This window comes from Pipistrellus kuhlii, unplaced genomic scaffold (genome assembly GCF_014108245.1).
Source record: "Pipistrellus kuhlii isolate mPipKuh1 unplaced genomic scaffold, mPipKuh1.p scaffold_m20_p_3, whole genome shotgun sequence".
Classification (NCBI taxonomy): Eukaryota; Metazoa; Chordata; class Mammalia; order Chiroptera; family Vespertilionidae; genus Pipistrellus; species Pipistrellus kuhlii.
Window position 1 is genome coordinate 79109183 of NW_023425529.1, and position 23592 is coordinate 79132774.

Consider the following 23592-nt stretch of genomic DNA (forward strand, 5'->3'; position numbering starts at 1 on the left):
GAGAGAGCGAGCGCGAGCGCGAGCGCGCGCATTTCCAATAGTGGCTGCTGATAACTGGTATGGAAATTGAGAGAGTTGAGGATAATGAGGTTCTGGTGACCCCGTCACCGATCATCTTCCTGGAAGACACCTCTAATAGGAAGCTGGCTGCTGGGGTTACGGCTGCTGCGAAGCTAGGGCAGCGGGTCCGTGGTTTCCATCGCAGCCCCAGGATATGAGCGGAGGCCTGGCTGTCATTGGAAGGAGTGATGGGAGAAGGAGGCTTTGCTTGTCCACATCGCAGCCCTTAGCATCAGATTTCTCCACCTCTGGCCTCGTCCTACCTCCTGTGTATAAGCCGGTGTTAGAGAGCAGATAAAAAGAGGAACACTCCCCACCTGGCTAATTCCTTTCCGCACATTTTGTTGCTCCTCTGTAAGACATTTGTCAGCCTCTCTTCCCTAGCAGCTTTCTCTGCCTCTCTGCACCTGAAAATGCCAATATTTGTGTGTTAGTTTTTATAAATAAACCTGTAAAGTGGGCCACCCGTTCTGCATTGTTCCCAGCCTTCATGCTCTTTCCAGGGGAATGAACTGTCCCTGGAGCTTGTGTTCCCCTGTTTTCTGTGGGGCCTGCAGAGCCCCTTCCTCCCTGTGGTTAGTGGTTTCTGCTGGAGCCTGTGAGAGGTTCCCGGCATGGTTCAGCCAGCGTAGGCCTCCTGGGGTTTCCCAGGACTCCAGCAAAGGCCACTCAGGCCCACTGGTGCAAAGCCTACCATATTTTTTGGCGTATAAGACGACCTTTGAAATGAAAAAAAAGCCTGCTCAGATTGGCCAGAGTCAGAGAGGTGGTCTATTAAAAAAAGAATTGGTGTTGCCTCGGAAGTGGGGGGTAGTCTTATACAGCGAATATAGGCCTAAACCTATGTTTTAACTGTAAAGTTAGGGTGTCGTCTTATACGCCGGAAAACACGGTACTTCTCTCTGCGTACCAGTCTTCCCCCCACATCATCCCCTGGCTGCTTTCATTGTCGTCAGCACTACTAATAATAATAGGTAGGCACTATACTGAGCATTTTTGTGTAGATAATCTCATGTGATATAGCCCTCATTTAATTCAATGGGCCCTCATCTCACTTAATTTGATGTAGGGTTCGTTCAGCCATGCAGGGTAGGAGGTATTGCTGTCCCATTTTGCAGATGAGAAAACAAGCACCAAGAAGTTTAGTGGCCTGGCTCACGTGGTTCCTAAATCCCAGAGCTGGGACCCGTTAATGATATTGTGAAATGTCCTTTTCCTCTCCCTCAGGTCTCCGAACAGTGTGTGGCCACGAACTGCAGTTTCTCAGCCCCCACTTTAAAGACCTCAAAAGTGCGTACGAATGTGATGGTGAAGCTGAGAGTTCAGGAGACCTACTTGGATTGTGGAAGCTTGCAGTACCTAGAGGACCCCAGATTTACAGGGTACCGGGTGGACCCCGAGGTGGACACGGAATTGGAAGTAAAACTTCTGGTACGTTTCCCCTGTTCCGTGTGGGCTGTGCCCCCCCCTCGGTGGGGAAGGTATGCTGTGTTTGTGAGTTTCCACATGCGCCCTGATTTCTTCATCTTTGCTTTGTTCTTCACAGAAAGAAAATGACAACTTCAACATTTCCAAGAAAGACATTGAAATTACTCTCTTCCATGGGGAAAACAAGCAGTTGAATTGCAGCTTCGAGAACATTACTAGAAATCAAGACCTCACCACCATCCTCTGCAAAGTCAAAGGCATCAGAGCTGCAAGCAGCATCGCCACCTCGTCCAAGAGAGTTCACGTAGGTTCCCTGACCGCCCTGCATGCTGCCTTATGTGGGGGAACTCCTCGGCTAAACCAGAATGGAATCCTTCTTGATTCTTCAGATCTCCGTTTTAAATAGGAGATGAACAAAGCTGATATTATTGCAATCCCCGGCATACTTCCTCTGAAATAGCTGCCAGAACCCTTCCCCGGGCCCATTTGAATGTCAGAGCGGTGAACACATCATTGTCTACAACTGCTAATGAGTCTTGATAGCTTTTGTTCTAGCCATACGTTGAGACTATAGCATCTGCAAACAGAATCTCCACGCCCCTTGACGGATGAGCTGTCATTTTTTCCCCAGTTGCAGAGATGACAGTCTCGACAGAGCCCCAAAGCGGGGGCCTCCTTAGCTCTCTCCGAGGAGCACTCAGGCCTCATGAAGGCCAGGTCACCCCTGGGGGGGGCGGGCTGCTCCCTCCACCATGAAGTCATACTCGTGGTGATTAATTTTTTCCCAGCCATGTTTGAGGGCCCCGTCCCTGGTATATTTATGTCCCCCAATAAAGATGTGAGGCCATGGGGAAGGGAAACATATTAGAAGTCTCCCTTTATAGTGTTTATGCCATATGAGGCTCTGCACAGGCTACAGCAGGAAAAAAATGCTTTATGACCTAGAGTCATAAATAATTGGGTAAAGGACAAGAAAAAAAGAACTTCAGACTGGAAGGCAAGACAAAAATGTGTCCATGTCCCAGCGCACCAGCTGATAGCTGTGTGGTCTTAGATGAGTCACTGAGCTTCGCCGGGCCTCCCTCTGTCATCTGTTGGATGGTAACGATGGTAATAATCATCATCAAATCAATAACAACTGCTAACCTCACTAGTGCTCCCCTATGTCCAGTTAGCTGGGAAGAGCAAATGCTAGCATTCTTCATTATTTATGAAATAGTTCCCGAGTGCCACACTGTGCTGGGGACAGCAGAGGAGACGAGACAAAAACACTCTCCTTTATGGAGATTAACTAAAGAGATACATAGCAAAGAAAATAAAATTGTGTTAGATGCCCTGGTCGGGTGGATGAGTGTCATCCCATACACCAAAAAGGTTAGGGCACAAATATGGGTTGCGGGTTTGATATTCTCTCTCTCTCTCTCTCTCTCCCCCTCTCCCTCTCCCTCTCTCTTTCTCTCTTTCCTCCTCCTCTTATTCTTCTTCTCCTTCTCCTCCTCCTCCTTCCTCCCTCCTTCCTCAATTAAAAAAAATAATGTGTTAGGTGGTGGTCATCATTATGGAGAAAGATGAAGCAGGGAGGGGACTAGGAACATGAGGCAGTGCCTTCAGTTCTTGATGGTGGGAAGAAAAGGTCTCCCTGTAAAGATGCCATTTGAGTAAGGAGCTCAAAGAGGAGATAAACGAGCTGTGGGCTACCTGCAGTAGAGTGAGCTAGGTGAAGGGAGCCAGAGGTTGCAAAAGGTCCCTGCCTGGGGCGCTTGAGGAGCAGCAAGAGGGGCTAGAGTGGAGGGAGCAGGGGGATGTTCTGAGGGAGCTGGAGAGTGGGTTGTGGGAGCCAGGAGAGCTGGCACTAAAGGGCTTTAGGCAGGAGTGCCATGAGCCCACTTACTTAAATGACAGAGCTCAGGTAATCTTCATGATGATGCTACAGTTTAAAGATGAAGAACATGAGGATTGGATGGTTGGTAACTATCTCACGCTCCTGCATCTGGTAAGGAGAGCAGGGGGCAAAGCTGGGTCTTAGAACCTGGGCTCTTTTTTGGGGTTCAGAATCTGCTCTGGCTCTTTGCTCAGATGCTCCAGGGGGGCTGCCCTGGCTCCAGGGGTGGAAATGTGCCTTAATGTGTGTGTGTGTGTGTGTGTGTGTGTGTTGATGTACAACTAAGGCTTTATAGTGAGTTTTTCCCTCAACAAGTTGTACAAAATTTTATAGCCAAAAACTGAAATTGGTAAAAGCCCTCAGGTATCATCTAGGAAGAATTGCCAAACTGGGTTTTGCTTCATTTAAAATAGGCCTTCCCAGAAAATGCAGGAGGTAGGAAAGATGAAAGTCTGTTGGTCAAAGGGGAAGGGCTTCTCACCTTCAAGTTTTCACCTCTTTAAAACTCCCAGCTCAAAAAGGACCTGTGATCTCACCTTTCCCATCCCTTCACCTAGTTTACACTCTTTAAGGTAAAGTGGGCTTAGGTTGACACGATGCTTTTGACTTCCCTGGTATCTGCAGATTTAAAATCTCCAGGTCTAACCTAGTACACCTCAAATGACATATCTAGAAACCAAGGCACAGAGAATGTTCTTCATTGGCTCAAGGTCACAGAGCTAATCTGTTCCAGAATGGGACTTGAACTCAGATATCTCACTTAGCTTCTATCTCTTTCTGTATCTTGGGGAAAACCACGTCGGGGGAGAAAATTGTATAAATAGATCCGGTGGCAAATTCCATTGGGTCTAACGATGCTCTCTGTTCCATTAGGTCAAACTGGGGAACTTGGAGCTTGATGTGGAGCGGGAATCAGTTGCTTCCCCTCTGTACTTTCTGATCGGGCTTCCCATCTTGCTCGTCATCGTCATTTTTGGTAAGTGCCCCACTTAATTTTGTCAGAAAAATTATTCTCTGGGGCCTCTCTTCAGGCCGATTTCAGCTTCCAGAGGCTGTTGGCTTCAATTAAGTATTAATGCATGAGCCGAAACCAGTTTGGCTCAGTGGATAGAGTGTCAGCCTGCGGACTGAAAGGTCCTGAGTTTGATTCCGGTCAAGGGCATGTACCTTGGTTGCGGGCACATCCCCAGTAGGGGGTGTGCAAGAGGCAGCTGATCGATGATTCTTTCTCATCTCTGTTTCTAACTCTCTGTCCCTCTTTCTTTCTCTCTGTAAGAAATCTATAAAATATATTTTTTTAAAAGTATTAATGCATGAAAACCCAAATCAAACTTTGTGGCATGAATAATAGCTGCATGTTGAGGGCTTTCTAAGCATGTTTAGAGAGAGACAGAGACAGTGTAGAAGGGGAATTTAAAAAAGAAAACACCCTGTGATGAGACACTCTGAAGAAGAGGATGCCAAAATGCAACAGAAAACAAAAAAATCCACTCATCTTAAAAATGAAAACTAAATCAAATAACCTTTGCTTGTAACCAAAGATCCCAGTTGGCTAAAAGGTAATGAAACAAACTAAGTTTCTCTACAGCCACAGGCCACTTATATTGCTCCACTGTTTTTTCCTTAATGTTTCTAAACGTCCCTGGAGAAATAAAGTTGAGCCGCAAATACAGAAAGAAGCCACAATCCACAGTTAGCTACATAAGCCAAGCTTGCAGAGATCAAATGGGATGGGATGATGTGTGGTCTGCAGTGAAACACCGTATCTGGATATTGCTTCTTTCTCCACTTCATCTTGCTTCTACCTCTGCTGCGGAGGCAGGAAACCCAACAGGCTTAGTGCTGGGTTTGTTCCCTGCTCTGCCATTTACTCGCTGCATGACCTTAGGTCCGTCCCTTAGCATCTCTGTTTCTCGTTGCCTTACAGTCAAAGGGCCTACCTTACTGTGATATTGAGAGGATTAAAAGAAGTAACTCACAGAAAGCATTGAGACCATTTAGGGGGGAAAAAAGAATGTTCAACAATTGTCAATTTAATTGTTATTATTTTATTCTGGAAAGTTTTTCTCCTTAATTTAATAGAAGTTTCATTATTAAAAAAGACCTTGCTACCAGTAGATGGGAGTGATGCTGGAGGAAGCAAAATTAAATACAGTTTCTCCCTGGACCACTTTGCAAAGCCAGAAGTCTTAACCAGAGCATGCATTGTACATCTTCAAGAAAGGGTGGGGCAGGCAGCAATGCCCAGGTTGAACACGGACGCCTTCTTCCCAGGAGCAGTACTTGGGGCTTTTGTTCCCTAGGCTGCTCTCTAGGCAGCACTGCTCACTGCACGTCAAGGGAGCTAGTGGGCACAGCCACGGAGCAGTGAGCTTTTCGTGGCTGTGACCTCCAGCGGAAGCCACGGTGGGATGTTTTGTGGGCGGCAGGCGAGGCCAGGTGCGTGAGTGCTTTCACTCAGGATGTGACTGAGCACCGAAGCGCAGACTCACTGCAGCTGTGATGGCGGGGCCTCCCGGAAACCCTGGGAAGAGAGATGAGGGTTAAAGGACTTTGCAGATACCAAGGAAGCTAAAAGCATCATGTCAGCTTAAGCCCACTTTACCTTAAAGAGCAGAAACAATCTCTACAAGCAAAGTGAAGGGTGGGGGAAGGTGAGATACAGGATCCTAGTAGGCCGCAACAGGGATGTGGATTTAGAATGAAGCATATCTACGGCTGCTTCACGGCAGCGGATTCTCAGAATGGAGCCCAGCATTTAGAGTTTACATGTAATCTTACTCGTGGCCAGCCTTGGACAGGACTTTAGTAAGCCTCCACGCCCAGTTCTGGATTCCAGATACGTCATGGGGTAGACAACTTGGGAAGAGCATAAAAAATACCTGAAATGATCATCAAGAGGGCAAAGAGGGTCCCCGCGAGAGGAGTTCATTCCAAGGCCAGTTAATCACACACACAAATCTTCCCTCCCTGGGCTGAGGACCACCCTCAACAAAGGACTAGCCTTTCCTCATCTTCCTTAGCCCCAGAGACGGCACAGTTATTAGCAACAGAACAGATACTCAGTAAACACAAGGGAAATGGATGCAGAGATGGATGAGTGAATGTGTGAGGGAGCGAGTATCTGGAAGGAGATGTTAGCAACTGTCAACAGAAAACCTTAGAAAGGCAATGCCTGTGCTAAATTGAAGTATGAAGTGCCACATTAGTTGTGGAGAAGAGTTCTTTTTCTTCTTTTAAAAAAAATTTATTGATTGATTAAGGTATCACATATTTATCTTCATCCCCCATTCCCATCCCAAACCCCTCCCCACGCATTCCCCCACCCCCCTGTTGTCCATGGCCACTGGCTAGGCCCATATGCATGCACACAAGTCTTTTGGTTGATCTCTCCCCCTTACCCCCACCATCCCCTACTTTCACTCTGAGGTTTGAGAGTTTGATTGCTGCCTCTTCTCTTACTCTGGGTCTGTTTTTTTCATCAGTTTATGTTCATTATTTCCTCTAGATGTGTGAGAACATGTGATCCAAGAAATACCCTTGTAAGAACCGAAACTGAGACAAGCCATAATGGTTATGCTGAGGGGCAAATGGATCAGTCTGTAGTGAGTTCCTTTCTGGGCCAACAGTTCTTTTGAGTCCCAATTTTAGTGTCAAACAGTTCCTTATATGTACATGTCAGCCATGATATTTCATATCTGGTTGGTGCACAAATGGTGGTGATGCAAGTCCGACCGTCTCTGGTTTGGTCTTAGGTATCCTTCAGCAATACGCAGCTGCTGTCTGCTGGTATGGCAAGGCATCGTCAGCGTCTTCCATTTCTGAACTGTTTCTCTTCTGTCTTCATGGCTGGAGCACTTCTGTCTATTCCTCTCTGTTATATGAATCCAGATGGTCTCAAAGTTGTTTTCTGAAAATATACATATTCTCGACCAAAAGTTAATAAAGGGATATTTTCTATAAATTTGACTTGGGATCCTTTGTCATTTCCCCCCCCAAATGATTTTCCTCTGGCTTGTTTTGACACCATGTGTGTATTTTCATGGGTATCTTGCTGTTAGCATTTCGAATGAAGGTTAATTTCCTAAAATACAAATTTTTTAGATGTCATTTACTTGCAGGATAATTTTCCTTACATGATATTCTTCCACTGTCACCTCCTTTTTTAATTTTAATAAGAGGAGGCTTTTGGAAATTTTATAATGTAGTCTTGATAGCTTTTGCATTTTAATTATTTGAGCTAAACTATGACTGCTTTAGGTTCATTACATGTTATGCAATTTTATCATGAGACGCTCTGCCAATAAAAATTTTAGTAACACTTTAGAAACAGCTTTTTGTACAGTACAATCAGCTTTTCTAGAATATTTGTTTATTTCCAATAGCCGTGTATTTATTTACCATGTGTGTATTAGTGGAATTGATTATTTTCCTTCTTGAGAAGGGCCTGAGCATTCCTGCTACTAGGCTGGTCTTGGATATTAAAAACCCACTTGCCCACACCATGGGTACAAGACCTCTCAAACAAGTCTTGTTGTAGTGAGAGGGCAGCTGCTGTCAGTCAAGTCTCTGTTACCTGGGTCCCAATTTGAGCTGTGCATGGGAAGCAAAGCAGCCAAGGGGGCAGGAGACTTCCCTCAAAAGGGGAGAAGGTTCAGGCACCTGCCAAGTTGCAAGGGGGCGGGGTGGTAAGGATCTATGCCCCACCTCTGTTGACCCCCAAGTTCTCTCCTGATGGCCCCTAGAAGAGTTCTGTGTGTGTGTGTGTGTGTGTGTGTGTGTGTGTTTTCTAAGAACACAAGAGAAAACGGACTTAAAATGAAAAGCAGCTCAGAACTGGAACTCACAAACTAAGTGGCTACAGGAACCAGGAATCTAGATGAGTTAAGTGACCTGAGCAAAGCAATAGAGAGTAGTGGAGACTGTGGCAAAAACCCACTGAACATATGCCCCCTCTCAAGGGGTAGCTGCTACTCAGCTCCAGCAAACTGATGCTGTGGGGAAATTGGGATCCAATGATCCATCTTCAAATTTTCAAGAAATTTCTAAAAATGGGAATCATCTAATTTAAAAATATTGTGAAGTACATCAAAAATTAAAAAAAAAAAAAATGTGTGGGCCAAACAAAACACATCAGCTAGATTCAGCCAGTAGGCAACCACCATGGGCTCTCCATGCTTGAATGAGCCTTGGAACATTTTAATAGCTGTGTAGATCTCACTTGTAAAATATAGTTGTGCTGGGAAAAGCAGGGCTGGGGTGGATGGGAGGGATGAGATGAGAAAGTCATGGGAATCCAAAATCCCAGAAGAATTCTGAGGGAATAAAGTAAGTAGGACATTCGTTGTCACAATTCAAATGATAAGCAATGCGGCTTACACTGGGGTGAGCAAAAGTATGGAAAATAATACAATAATTAATGAATAAAAATACAAGAATAAACTGTGTCTCATGAACTGACAACTGTAAGCCTCCTGTATTTCTCAAACACTAAAATACAAGGGAAGGTGATTTGATTTAGTCTTCATTTTTAAGATGAGTGGATTTTTTTTTGTTTTCAGTTGCATTTTGGCATCCTCTTCTTCAGAGTGCACCATCACAGGGGGTTTTCTCTTTATAAATCCCCCCTCTTAGAAGCTACACTGTCTCTGTCTCTCTCTGTGTGTAAGAACTGAGTCACCCAATAAAGGGTGACTTTCGTTTTCCTTTTTGTTTTTTTTAAGTTAACTTGTCAATCTGATGCTGGGTATCTGTGTCCGCAGTGGCCGTGGGGGTGACCAGACACAAGTCGAAGGAGCTGAGTCGCAAGCAGAGCCAACAGCTGGAGCTGCTGGAGAGCGAGCTCCGGAAGGAGATCCGTGACGGTAGGCTCCAAAATTTCATTCTAGAAAAACAAGCCTTTTAGTTTTGTTTGTTTGTTTTGGGGGGTTACCCTTAAATGGAAGTGGCTACGGTAATGAGAAGTGTTTGTGTAATAGAAAACAACTGAACAGCAGAGTCTGGGCCTGACTTTGTGTCTTATTTCAGCTCCTCTCTGCAGCCAACCAAGTAATTATCTATTGTTTCTTCTCTAATGAAAACCAAGGTCAGTCTTCGCATTAGACAAAGCAGCACAAGATTTTATCCTCTGTTTGCCGAGTTAAAATATTGCTCTTGGGATTCTGTTTTGCAGGCTTTGCTGAGCTGCAGATGGATAAATTGGATGTGGTTGATAGTTTTGGAACTGTTCCCTTCCTTGACTACAAACATTTTGCTCTGAGAACTTTCTTCCCCGAGGTAAGAGCATTGATCATGTTCCTAGGGTTGAATCTTGAATAATAATGAAGGTGCTTGTTGCTATTGTCAAAGCGGGTGTTTGCTTCCCAGGCAGCTGTAGATGATGCGCTTGGTGCAGTACAGTGGCTTAGGTTGGAGCAGATCAGAGAGGCGGAGAGTTATTAATTGGATTGATTAGGGTACAGAGCAGTGATGGGTCGCTGGCAATTATTCTTTGTCCAGTAACAAAAACCTCGGAGGGACAGAAGTTCAGAGTGATGATTTTTGCTTTATTTTACTACCAGTGTAGAACTGAATTTGTAGCAGGGAAGCGAGCTAGTTTATTTAAAAATCAATAAATTGTGGGCTGGCCAATTTGTTGTGTTTATCTGCATGACTTCCATTGCAGCCACTAGATTATTCACTATTACTTCTCAATTGGAAATGAAAAGTACTACCAGCCGAAAGGCAGGAAAGTAGACATGTCTAGGAGGACTTGAATTAATAACAACCATTTTTAACAATGTAGAGTTTTTATGGTTCCCTTCAGTAGTTATTATTTAGCTAATCAGTAAGTATCATGCTCATTTAGTAGAAACAGCTGCACGTAATGATGGATTTGCTGTAGGACTCCAAGGGGCAATCTACTCAACCCTTTGGGTTTCGATGTCACTTATTGTTCTCACACCTCCATTCTCTCACCCACTCATGTGGCCTCCTTCATTTACCCTCCCAAGTCTGGCAAGGTACACTCATCCTCCTGTCATCACCCGCATCACAATTCCCCAGCTCCACCAAACTGCCCTTTTTGTCCCGAACTGGTGACCACCAAGAGGCCCAACCTCTGGAACACATCAACACCGATTAGCATGATTAAACCAAGACTTCTGAGCCAGAAATCTCTCCAAGCCAAAAGCAAACTTGTGTCCCTTCTCCAGACCCATGCCATAAGCAATTTCTAGTTTCTCTATCATTCTAGAAGTGGGCACCGTGACATGTGATGTTGTGTCTGGAGATTGGGATGCTGCCATGAAACACCCACCATATTTTTTGTGTAATTCTTACTGTCATAAATCAAGGAGGCTATAAATAAGACTTCAGCTTTTTGCATTATAAAGTATTTTTTAAACTTATCCTCCAAAAGTACCAGCCGCCAAGACTTGCCATTTTGCCACCTCACCCATTTCTATAGAAGAGGGCCGTGGTGGGAGGGACCTCAATGCCCTGAGTCAGGATGACGGTGCAGAGTCTAGCCAAGCTTGCATCAGGAGTTCCATCTCCCAGCTCTCGGACATCCCCATTAAGAATTTAATGCCAAGAAAATGACAGAGATTTCTACCATCAACATGAGTACTGTGTGGGCTTTTACAGTTAATGATTGCTCTTGAGTGCTGAAGAGATTAATCTGTGGCCTGAGAAAGAAATTTTCCTATCTTCTAAATTCAGTAATCAAGAGCAAGAGAGAGTGATGAATACAAAGAAGCACTGTTGTAACTGTTTAAAAAAGTCCCAAGAACAATTCTGTATTATCTTAGGACAGTGATTCTCAACTGGTGTGCCGCAAGAATGTTTAAAACAGGCAATACCAGTCAGGGGCACTGACCTCTTTTTCCCTTAGTTTGTCAAATAAAAAAAAAATGACAACAGCCAACTCAACAATAGCCAAGGTGGCATTTTCTATTTAAGTTCAAGAATCAATCTGTTTAAATTGCCCATCTCTTAAAGATGATTCAGCAGAAGAATAGTAGGAAGTAGGAGATGCAAATCCACAGTTTGATTTTTCTGCCTACTACTAAGGGAAAGTATGGTGTGAATGAAGCAAAATTATACCATTGGGTGAAGGGGTCAGATTGGCAAAATATATATATGTTTTTTGGTGTGCCACAGAATTTTACCAATTAATTTATGTGTGCCATGAGTGAAAAAGGTTGAAAAGCACTGATTTAGGAGAAGAAAATGAGTTTCAAAAGCTAAACTGATTAGACTCTCAATTATGTATAATCTTGAAAGGCAACTGGAAAAGCCATAAAAACTGAAGACAGAAGGAGTCATTAAAGGAGAAGACCCGGGGGAAAATGAGCATAAGTTTATCAGAACTCTATCGAGAAGACCTAAATTCAAGCTGAATTATCAATAAGTAAGAAAGGATGCAGGAACACACTCTGTTGGGACAATGCCCACTGAAATGCACACCAGGCTGCCAAACTTTCCTCCTGTTCCTCGGGCCCTCTGCTGAGAGAGCGGGAGCTCCACCTCTGGCCCGGAGGTTGGGTGGTAGAGGGAGAGTTTGGGTGGTCAATACCTACCAGAGAACAGTAGGCAAAACCCAAAGGAAACTGGAGGTTCACAGAGGACCAGGCATTACCAGTTTCTGGCTCTTCACCTGCCCAGTTGGGTTTGACTTTTACAGCCTTGCTTTTCACTATGTTGACTAGTTTGTTTTGCTGAAAATAAGACAGGAAATAAGGGTAAGCAGAGCATCTAACTTCCTAGCAGAGGGAAATTTGAATGGAAGGAAGGAGGAGCCTTAGGGAAGCCAAGGTGGCATTTCCCTATTTAAGGTCAAGAATCAACCTGTTTAAATTGCCCATCTACTTATAGTTGATTCAGCAGAATAGTAGGAAGTGGGAGATGCAAATCCAAAGTTTGATTTTTTTGCCTACTACTAAGAAAAAGTATGGCCAAAATGGTTAAGGTCTTCTTGCTTGGGCTAAAAAAAAAATAAAGCAAAAATTCTCTGCAGAAGAAGTTTAATAAGATAAATAGCCTAAAGTTCCAATTATTACCCCCCAAAGAAGAAAGAACACTGAATGTTCTCCAGTTTATTTTTCATTCTGTTGACTCACTTAAAGTGTTATTTGACATGCTTTTAAAATTTAATCATTTAATTATAATAAGATTTATGATACATTAAAAAAAATAAAATTCACATTTAACAGTGTATATCCAAGGGCTACATAGCATTGCACATAAAAATATTTTTAGAACAGCAGGACAACAGCACCGTGGTCTAGTTGGCTGTGAGTTGGTGATAAAAACAATAGCTGACATTGAGCACTTACTCTGCAGTTCTTATTTTATTTTCACACCAAGCCCACAAGTGGAATCACTGTTGTCCCCATTTTACAGATGAGGAAAGTCTGGTACCGAGAGGTTCCATAACCTGTCAACAGTGATGTGACCGGTATGTGATGAACCAGGACAGGAAGCTGATAAGTTTGGCTTCAGATTCTACTTTTAACCACTCTCTTGAATAACATTGTGCATCGAGACAAGAGTTACTACTAAGCTAAGACTTGTAAAAACTTGCTGACACAATTCTCTATTTATGCTCAGAAGTTAAAGGGCTTGAGGATTGGTCTGCATATTTCACTACTACTTCTTTAACTGTGAGTCAGTTCTTTTAAAGCGTGAGAGGCCTTCATCTACCAAAACAGGACTGAGGCCATGAAAATTATTCTTCTTAGGGGTTTTCAGAATTCATTCATGTCTCTTGAGAGCTGAGTAACTATTTATTATGTATTAGAGACTATTCAGTGAGCATAAACCCAGGAGCTCTTCAGATTAGCAAATAGTGTCTCTGCTTTATTAAAATGAACTTGGGTATTATAACAAAAAGCACCATTAATTTCCTTTGGATGTTATGAATAATAAAAGTGTCTCCTTCCTCTCAGTCAGGTGGCTTCACACACATCTTCACTGAAGATATGCATGTAAGTCTATAAGTTTTCATTTCTAGCCCATGACTTCCTGACTTGCATAGTGTTATTATCATCATCATCGTCATCTCCATTATTACTTTGAATTTTTATTGTGGGTTTTTTGGGATCATGAATTGAATATTAAGTAATTCATTGTCTTGGAAAACCCATTGTGGACCTACTTTCTAACTTTACGTTATTATATTCTATTATACTATAGTATACACTTTTTTTTCTTCTTTGTTTACCCCCCAGAACAGAGATGCCAATGCCAAGAATGAGAGTCTCACAGCTTTGGATGCCCTAATTTGTAATAAAAGTTTCCTTGTTACTGTCATCCACACCCTTGAAAAACAGAAGAATTTTTCAGTAAAGGACAGGTACTAGTCAATTTATTTATATTTTGAAAGTCATTAAGTAGAGAAAGTAAAAGCTGAGCTCCTTGTTTTATTTCCACACGCCACCTGGACTCAGCTCTTGACAGCAGGCTGCTTGGCTGGGCGGTCACGCCACTGGGGAATCTGTTTCAGATCACACCCCCAACACAAATTCTATTCTAAAGACACACACATGCAACTCCCTTCCCCCAAAAAAAACCCTGCGAAACCCCCAAACCGAGAAAAAATCATGAGTCCTGAATCAAAAAAGCAGAAATGCTATTTTCTGTTTTTAAAAACACCCTGAAATTTTGGGAAAGACATTCACTTCTTGTTACCGCTCTGGTTTAAAGTTCAAGTGCTGAAAACACATAAAATGTGCTGAAGTTAACATTGGCGTGTGGTTTTCATGGATGGAGGAAGAAGGTAGTTGAAACCCAGACACTGAACAGAAGCACCCATGGACAGCACCCCAAGGCCCCTCGGGCTTCCTTGGGAACTGCCATCTGTGTTGAGCCCAGCACAGCTGATGGCTGAGCCCAGCAAGCTGATGGCTAAGCACATTACCCAAGCTCCCTTTTTTCGTGTGTGTGTGTATGTATGTATGTGTGCGTGCGCGCTTTTTGTAGTCTGTATATCTTTTTCTTTTATGCTTATATTGAAATGTAATTGCCATACAGCACTGTATAAGTTTAAGGTGCACAGCATGATGATTTGACGTAAATATATGGCAAAATGATTACCACGGTAAGTGTAGTTACTCTCGGACAGCTACAAAAAATGGGTTTTCCCCTTGTGATGAGACCTCTTAGGATCTTCTCTCTTAAAAGTTTTCAAATACACCACACAGCGGTGTTACCTATAGTCACCATGCTGTACATGACATCCCCAGGACTGACTTATTCCTGGAAAATTGTACCTTTTCATCCCCTTCAGCCCATCCTCCCTCTCATCCCTTAACCTGCCTCTGGTAACCACAAATAATCTGATCTCTTTTGCTATAAATGAGATCCCGCGTATTTATTTTTCTCTGTCTGCCTTGTTTCACTTCGTATGATGCCCTCAAGGTCCATTCATATGGTTGCAGATGGCCAGATTTCACCCTTATTTATGGCAGAACGGTATTCCAATTTACATGCATACAGCATACGTGTCACATCTTCTCAACCCATGCACCTGCTGAAGGATAGTTAGGTTGTTTCCAGGTCTTGGCTATTGTGACCAAGGCTCTATTTTTAAACAGGTGTCTGTTTGCCTCCTTCTTAACCATCGCACTGCAAACCAAGCTGGTCTATCTGACCAGCATCCTGGAGGTGCTGACCAGGGACTTGATGGAGCAGTCCAGTAACATGCAACCTAAACTCATGCTGAGACGCACTGAGTCCGTGGTTGAAAAACTCCTCACAAACTGGATGTCCGTCTGCCTTTCTGGCTTTCTGCGGGTAAGTGTCACACACACACACACACACACACACACACACACACACACACCCCGGCAGTGTCAGAGGTAAGACAATAGGCAGTTATTTTTAGCAGATGCTAATGTCTTTGCCAGGATAACTCCATGGTATGAGCATTCCCTCGCTTTTCGTTTTGATGATCTGAGAAGACAACAGGTTCTGTACACTAAAAGACTGTCTTACATTACATCTTGAGCCTTTTTACAAGGAGAAGGAAAGTATAGGTAAAGGATTTAGAATTCAGGGAAAGGTTAACCAGATAAAAGCTGCAGTTTGATGATTTTCTGAGCATCCCTTCATCTGACACTGGTGACTCTTTTTTTTTTCTTTAACTTTTTAAAAAATATTTTTTTTATTGATTTCAGAGAGGAAGAGAGAGGGAGAGAGGGATAGAAACATCAATGATGAAAGAATGATTGATCAGCTGCCTCCTGCACATCCTCTGATGGGGATGGAGCCCACAGCCCAGACATATGCCCTGACTGGGAATTTCACCGTGACCTCCTGGTTCATAGGTCAATGCTCAGCCACTGAACCACACCAGGCAGGCTGACAGGTGATTCTTGTTCTGCATCCTGGGTGGTGAACTTTCTCTCCTTGGACCACAATGACTCAGGTACTATCTCGGTCACTTGAGTACTTCTGGGCATAAGGTCAAATTGTTTGCGGGTCTCTAGAAGTCAGGGTAAGTCCAGTCATGCATTCCAGTCCCTGGAACAATAGCTTTCTACTTGCATCAATTACTCAGCCTATTAACTATATATTTAAAGCTAAAAACTTTCAACTTCTTCAGTTACCCATCACTGGTCCTCACCAGGAGCACACAGAGGGGAAAACAAAAATGGTTTTTGCTGTAGCTGGCCTATGCAAATGTACATTCACTTAGAGTTTCCTCAGGTAGGACTCTTCTCTTTTTAAACATTTTATTGTGGTAAGAACATGAGACCTAGCCTCTTAACAGATTTTTAAGTGTTTTTATCTATAAGCATGACATTGGACAATAAATGTCTAGAATATATCTTACATAACTGAAATTTTATACTCATTGACTTTTTTAAAAAATAAACTTTTTATTGTTGATTGCATTGTAGGTATCTCCCCTCTTTCCCCCATCCCATTGACTTTTGAGCCCACCTCAGTTCATTCATTAACAACCAGAGCCCAGTGAGCCCATTTAAGAAAATGTACTGAGTGGAGGGAATATTTCAGATACTGGAAAGAACACGCTATTCTCGGGGCCTCTGAAGCACCTGGGAAGCACCCATTTACCTACCCATGTGCTGAAGCTAATTACAGTCAGTTCTTACGGGTCATCCCACATTAAAGAAAGACCCCAAGGAGCCATTTGCCCTTTGAGTTTTTGTTGGAGTGACTGTAAGATCCTGGCTGAAATCTAATTGAATCTTCAAGTTTTTTCAAATACAAACGTTGTGCAGATTCCAGTGGTTTAGAGAGTAAGCCCTGGATCCCACTGCTTGGTCTGAAATTAAGACCTCCACCACTTACCAGAGGCTGTCTGAGCTGAGGTTTTATAACCTGTGGCCCTGGAGGAAGAAGATCTTGGGCCTGCTCTGAGGTGCCTATGAGAAAATGTGTGCAGTTGCTTAGCACTGAGTAAGCACTCCATCAATGTTGGCCATTATTATAAACTATTAACAGGAGAAGAGCGAGAGTGTTCTGTTGAGCCCAACCTCCCTCCATCCTCAGAGGTCGCTGGTGCAGAGGGTTCTTATCCTTCTTTAATTTCAAACCGCCCAGATTCCAGCAAAACTGCATAATTGTGTATTTGTAGCTAGTTTCAAAATCTAATTAAACTTTGAATAAGATATACTGCTATGCCACAGGTTTTAACAGTGCTACTTAAGTTTAGATCCAAAAGCAGCGCTTTAAATAGACTGTGCTTAGTTGAATGTTTAATGTAATCTTACAAATAGATGCACAACAATTTTTTTAACCATCCCCTTCCTCTCCTGAGGCAATGCCCATTTATTAAGATTAATGAAATCTGCCTTCTTTTCTGTTTACTTGGAATAAATCATCACACGCTTTGGGGAGGTGTTGAGTGGTTATTTCTGGGGTGAATTTTTTTTTTTTTTTTTTTTTTTTTTGCTTTCCACCAATCTGGTTTCTCCACAATTTCCTCTAAGCAGGACCTTTCTAAGCAGGATCCTTACTGAGTTCCGGGACTTAGTCTTAAAAGGCAGATGGCTGCCCCACCACAAACCCATTGAACCAGAACTCTGAGCGGGAGCGGGGGCGCATATCCATGTTTCCTAAGCTCCTCCAGGTAATTCCACATTCGAGAACCCTGGAGTAGTGGATTGAGCACTGGACTAGGAGTCTTGGTTAGACGCTGCGGGTTCGAGCTCTAAATGCATCTCAGCCCCAGCTAGCTGTGTGTCTCTGAGTATCGCATCTACCCACCACGTAGCGGGGGTGCTCACTGGTTTTAAACTCTTTTCCAGCTCTTTCTTCTGGGATCTTCCGATTCTAATTCCAGGCCCTCAAGGGTTGGCCGGTGCCTTGCTCTTGCAACTTGGGCATTAAACGGATGAGGCATTTGGAAAATCTGGGCTCCAATTTAGAATTGGATTTATCTTATAACTGGTAAACATAGTTATAAGATAGTTACGTTTTCCCCAGTGGCACCCTTGAGATAGAGGATTCTGGGTCAAGATTCCAGAATGCTGCCTGAAGGGTATCTTGAGCACTTCAGGGTGCTCACTGGGAGGAAGTGGGTGATACTTTTGTTTTCAGTGGAATAATTCCCTCTGCAAGGGCAGTGCCCCCCCCTCCCCTGCCTTCCCCCACCAGGTGCCCGAGGTGGTTTGGGACTCTGCCTGCCTGGTCCTCCTGCCTCACCCCACAAACATTTGGTGGCACCCCTGGCTCTGTAACCTCAGGTAACTACCCCTGTGAACCTCCCAGGCTCTGGCAGTAAAGTAACAATAATATTAATTACTGCCATTTATTGAATGTGCCAGACATCATGCTGGGAGCTTTGCTCATCTTTTCTCATTTAAATCCCATGAGGTAAGTGCCCCTATGACCATTTTGCACATAGGGACTTGGGGCCCATAGAATCCATGTGTTTCCCCAAGCCCCACAGCCGGCATGCGACAGCCCCAGGGATTGGAGCTCTTAGCCACCGCTTGCTTTCTGCCTCCCCAGCGAGGCAGGGACCTTCCTCCAGGCTTAGGGGAGGATTTAAGGATGGAATGAGATCACAGATGCCGAACGCCTCTGGCTCAGCCAGGGCCAGAGTCAGGTCTCACAGAAAAAGGGAAGTGAAGGGGCCAAGTTTAGGTGCCATCACAAGAGGGGTGGGTAGGTTTGTTGGGTGAGTAGGGCTCTGCCACTGTGTGTCCTGATCTGACCAGATGCCTCAGCCCTCAGCAGGTTTGCCTAACCTAGTCCTTGTGTTCAGAGCTGACAAAGAAACCACAGGCTCCATGGTTTCCTAGGCCCGCCTCTGAGTCCCTACGAAGGTGTTAACGCAACAGAGGCCCAAGCCTTAGCTGACAGAGTCCGGTGTGTAGGTTTAAAGGGCCCAAGCACCATATTTTTTTACAAGAGCCCCCAGGAATTCTGCTGATGAGCATCCGAGCTTTTACCTCGTTTGTGAGCAGCAGAGTAAGACGAGATACTACTTATCCTGGTCTAGCCGCCCCTGGAAGGATCCCTTTGAGTCCACACAGGCCAGGAGTGCCCACCTGGCCCCTGACTCCTGCCTTTGTGATCCCCTCCGTCGCCTCCCCAGGGCAGCACCCCATCTCCTCTGTGGGCACCTCAGCCCCTCACATGAACACCACCCGCCTCTGATGTGCTGCCCGCAGGCGTCTTCAAACTACGGCCCGCGGGCCACATGCGGCCCGCAGAGGAGTCTGATCCGGCCCGCCAGGTTTTTTGGGCAGTGAGCGCAGCCGAGGTGTTACAGTAGGAATTAGTAGTTCATACAGTCCGGCCCTCCAGCTCTCTGAGGGACCGTGATCTGGGAGGACCCCTGTGCTGGAGGAAAGGAGAAGCAGAGGTTCTAGGTCTGCGGTCAGGACATTACCCAAGAGAGCGGAGGGGAAGAGAAGAGAGCAGTGTGGTTGTGGACTACAAAATAAAGGAAGTTCCTCAAAGGAATTTAAATGCCGTGTACGTCTCCACCTGGGGAGTTTTTGAACATCCCTCCTCTGTCCTGCAGTAATGAGGAGACTGGGGATGTTGCAGCAGGGGGGACAGAGAGAGGATGGGAGCCACTGGCGTGTCGGGGCAGAAGGGACAGGAGGAAGCTCCGGGACTCGGGAGGGCTCATGCCGTTGGAATACGTCTGAAGGATGGGATGGGGCGGAGGGACCCAGAGACTTAAAAGAAGTCTCGGTTTACGTGTTCAAGGGAAAGCAGAAGAGCGGTCCATGGATGCGCCTTTCAAAGCCAGAGGCAGTGGCCAGGAAGCTTGGCTTCGTACCGGTGCTTTGAGCCCTGGTCACGTGGCTGGCTTTTTGTGGTCAGGAAGGCAGTCTGACTTCCTGGGTCTGGCCCTGTTCTTCCTCCCCCACATATTCTGGTTAATGTCCGTGACTCATAAACGGTTTATTATTTAGCAAAGGCAGAATGCACAGGCTTCCACTTGGACTGCCCCAACTCCCTTTGACCACAAAATAGGTACAAACTTGAGGCATTTCAGCAACGGCAGGGGTGGCAGCCCCGGGCCAGGAGAAAGTGCACATGGCAGGGTGTGGAGAACGGAGCCATCAGGATGTTTGGCAAAAGCCTTAGAGCTTGCAGTTGGCTCTGGTCCAGGAAAAGGTGGTGACACACTTGGGGCCCCGCCCCGCAAAGGTGCCAGGCAGGACTGGCCTGCCTGCTGTCTAATGGAAGCCACTTCCCTCATGAAACACTGTTAACACCAAAAAGCAGCCTTCTTGGCAGATTTCAGTCTAAAATGTCCTTACGTTTATCCTAGTTACCAAGGCTAATGGTGAATTTTAAAAAAGCCAATTTATTTTCAGTTTTTCTTTTAAAAACAGGTAATTAAATAGAAATGTATACAAAGGTTAAACTCCGCATCTACTGAGTGTTCTTAGGGACAGCCAACTGACGAGCATAGGTCTGCACGCAGAGGCATCAGCAGACAAGAGTGCGCCACCCCGCACGCACTCCACGTGGCTGTTCACCGCCTGCGCGCATGCATGTGTGTGTGTGTGCGTGTGTGCGTGTGTGTGTGTGTGTGTGTGTGTGTGCATTCTCAGTCCTAAGCTGAGGAGTATGTATTTCCTGGGAGTTGCCTTTGGTTGTTAGAAAGCACTGCCTCCCGTCTCCTGTGGTACCGCCATAAGCTGAAACTTTAATTCTTTGGAAAGTACAGTGGATTCCACAGGAAGCTAACTGTCACGTTTGTGCCTTTTCCAAGGAGACTGTTGGAGAGCCGTTCTATTTGTTGGTGACGACTTTAAACCAGAAAATAAACAAGGGTCCTGTAGACGTGATCACGTGCAAGGCCCTGTACACCCTGAACGAAGACTGGCTGCTGTGGCAGGTGCCGGAGTTCAGCACGGTGGTACGTGTGTGCGGCACTCCCACGGGGCTCCACGGGGAGACGTCTGGCTGGGAATCGAGGGGAGTGGCCACTGGGGCGACATTTAAAATGAACAGATATCATTCCTATTTCTGGGAGGTTTCACACGTGGAGTCGGTGAAAAACAGTAGTTGATAAAATATTAACATGTATTCACATAATAGATTTTAATTACTTGGGTTGGGGGAGAAAGCCTTGTAACGATGCCTGGGGTACTCATCAATTTCCAAAGATTTTAATATCAGGATTGCTTACAGCTTTCAGCATCGTCAAAGGAAATGCAAAGTGCTCCCCATTCAGCACTTACAATTGCCATGGAATTTCTCAAACAGCTCTGCTCTGCAAAACAATATGTGAGGATATATTTCAGCCAAATTGAGGCCATCTTCTTTTAGAATGTTAACACAAATTCCACTGCGCTCCCCATGCAACATGAGGGCCTTACTTTATTTTCCTGGATTGTTTACAAATGTTTGGTGTCATGCATTTAATGTTCTGTGAGACCATGGTTAGTTTTGAAGGAAAGCTGTAAATCACTCCAGGGAGATGAGTGCCTGGCTGCTGGAGGGTTTTGCCCATCTGCAAACTTCCTTTTCACCCGTCCCCTCCCCACTCACCCACCCCCTTCCCTTCCTAAAGGGAGAGGGACTAGTTTACTGCACATACAGAAATTTTAGAGACTCAAGTGTGGCAAGTATCTCCAAAATTACTTAGGGATATTCTGTACTCTTCTGTTAATAGAGGCGTGAGAAAGAGATTGCTGTGTTTGGGTTTGGTCTTTAGCCGTATGGAGACACTGGGTTGCTTCACAATCTCATTCATTAGTAGAGAAGCAGGGAAAAGTTACAGAGAGGTTTGGGGATCAGTCAGTGAGGGGCTGAGTCTCCTGTGGCTTTGCTGTGTGTGGTGAGCGCAGCGGTGTCATCCTGGAAGAATTCATCCCTTAATTGGACAAGGCACCACGTTGCTGCAGACCGAGTTATGGTCATGTTCTCTGGTGGGAGAAGAGCCCACAGATCAGCTGTTCCAAGTTCTCGGTCACTGGAAGATATAGCTCACCGTCCACTGACGATGGCACCATGTGCACCCAACCGCCATCCACAAGGCGGGAAGCTGAGCAGAGAGTCCAGGGTTCTGGTCTTTATCTATACACCCTTTGCATAGGAGAGGCAGTGAGGTGCAGTGGTTTTCAAACTTTAGACCCATCTAGATCAAGCTCATCAAACTCAAAGGCTAAAGTGAGCCAAATAAACAAGGTGTAAGTTTATGTGGGCCACAAATAAACAAAAGCTTCAATTTTCATAGAAATGTAGGTTTATTTCGATAGAGATATGCTGAATACAAAGGGCTGAAATAAATAAGTGATCGTTAACATAAAATAATAGAACATTTTAATAAAAATTAATATTTTTCTTGAGCATTAACTTACCAGACACTGAAAAACTGCACCAGTTAATAAGCATAACGCAAGTAAACCTATTTTTCTTGTTCTCCAAAAGCGAAATATTCTCTGTTGCATGCACCAAACAAGTCAGAACAAGACTAATGAGGTGGCAATCAACTACTAAAATTTTCACTGCTAGTATTAGTGGAGAGAAATGGTGTGCCTGTGTATAAGGTATGTAAAGGAAAAGAATGCTATGTGATTATAGTAATCAGTCATTAGTGAACGTTGTAATTCATTATTAATAACTAGAGGTCCAGTGCACAAAATTCTTGCACAGATGAGGGGGGGTCCCCTCACCCCAGCTGTACCCTCTCCAATCCAGGACTTCTTGGGGGATGTCCAACTGCCAGTTTAGACCCGATCCCAGGGATCAGGCCTAAAACGGCAGTCAAATATTCCTCTCACAATCCAGGACCACTAACTCCTAACTGCTCACCTTCCTGCCTGCCTGATCACCCCTAACTATCCCCCTGCCAGCCTGTCACCCCTAACTACCTCTGCCTGCTGGCCTGATCACCCCTAACTTCCCCCCCTGTTGGCCTAGTCACCCCAACTGCCCCTTGCCGGCCTGGTCGCCTCCACTACCCCCCTGCTGGCCTGGTTGCCCCTAACTGTTCCCCTTTGTCAGCCTGGTTGCCCCCAATTGCCCCCCCTTGCCAGTCTGGTCACCCCTCATAGCCCCCCTCTACTAGCCTGGTTGCCCCTCACTGCCCTCCTCTGCCAGCCTGGTTGCCCCTCACTAACCCCCCCTGCTGTCCTGGTCACCCCATGCAGCCTGTTATTCGGTTGTTACTGTGCGGGTGTCCTGACCAATTTTCATATTACCCTTTTATTAGTATAGATTATGTATAACAGGATATTATAAAAATTAAGTTACAAAAATTTAATAAAAACATTTCTTACATACTGTTTTATTGGCTGGGCTGCAAAAATATTTGGTGTGGGCCACATGTGGCCCTGCAGGCTATGAGTTTGACATGCTTGATCTAGAGCGCTTAGGAAGCACCAGTTGCAACCAGAGTTTCTAACAGTAGATCAGTGTATGGCCTAAGGGTTTGCATTTCTAAACAGCTCCCTGTAGGACCGCATGTGGAGAACTGTTGGAATAGTAGTTCAGAGCCCTGACTTTCAGAGCCAGGCACATTTGGATCCTGCCTCTGCTGCTAGTAGCTATGTGACATTGGGCAAGTTTCATAACCTCTCTATGCCTCAGTCTCCTTATCTGTAAAATGGAGGTCATGATCATGGTGCCTGCCTGTCTCATGGGTTGTTGTGAGGATTACAAGAGCCTGTATTCTGTAAAACCCTTAGAACATTGCCCAGCATGTGAGTGCTATTTAAAGCTTTATTAAGTTTGATTCATATCTCTTTGGGTGCTTGTCAGAAAAGCAGATCTAGGTAGACCAATGCCTACAT

The 23592-nt window shown here is 44.9% G+C and overlaps 1 protein-coding gene across 4 annotated transcripts in view; it reads left to right on the top strand.

The window, feature by feature from the left end:
• The window catches only part of PLXNC1 (plexin C1), a 163328-nt gene that overhangs the window by 102655 nt on the left and 37081 nt on the right, over nt 1-23592 (top strand). For 2 of the 4 annotated variants that reach the window (XM_045588341.1, XM_045588340.1), the window contains 9 exons: nt 1288-1491; nt 1607-1792; nt 4244-4345; nt 9129-9234; nt 9543-9646; nt 13300-13338; nt 13582-13706; nt 14947-15145; nt 20565-20711. In XM_045588341.1, coding sequence (XP_045444297.1) covers nt 1288-1491; nt 1607-1792; nt 4244-4345; nt 9129-9234; nt 9543-9646; nt 13300-13338; nt 13582-13706; nt 14947-15145; nt 20565-20711 — 1212 coding nt within the window. Of the gene's footprint in view, nt 1-1287; nt 1492-1606; nt 1793-4243; nt 4347-9128; nt 9235-9542; nt 9647-13299; nt 13339-13581; nt 13707-14946; nt 15146-20564; nt 20712-23592 lie in introns of all 4 variants that reach the window. The other 2 variants (XM_036455662.2, XM_036455663.2) reach the window with 2 other exon arrangements.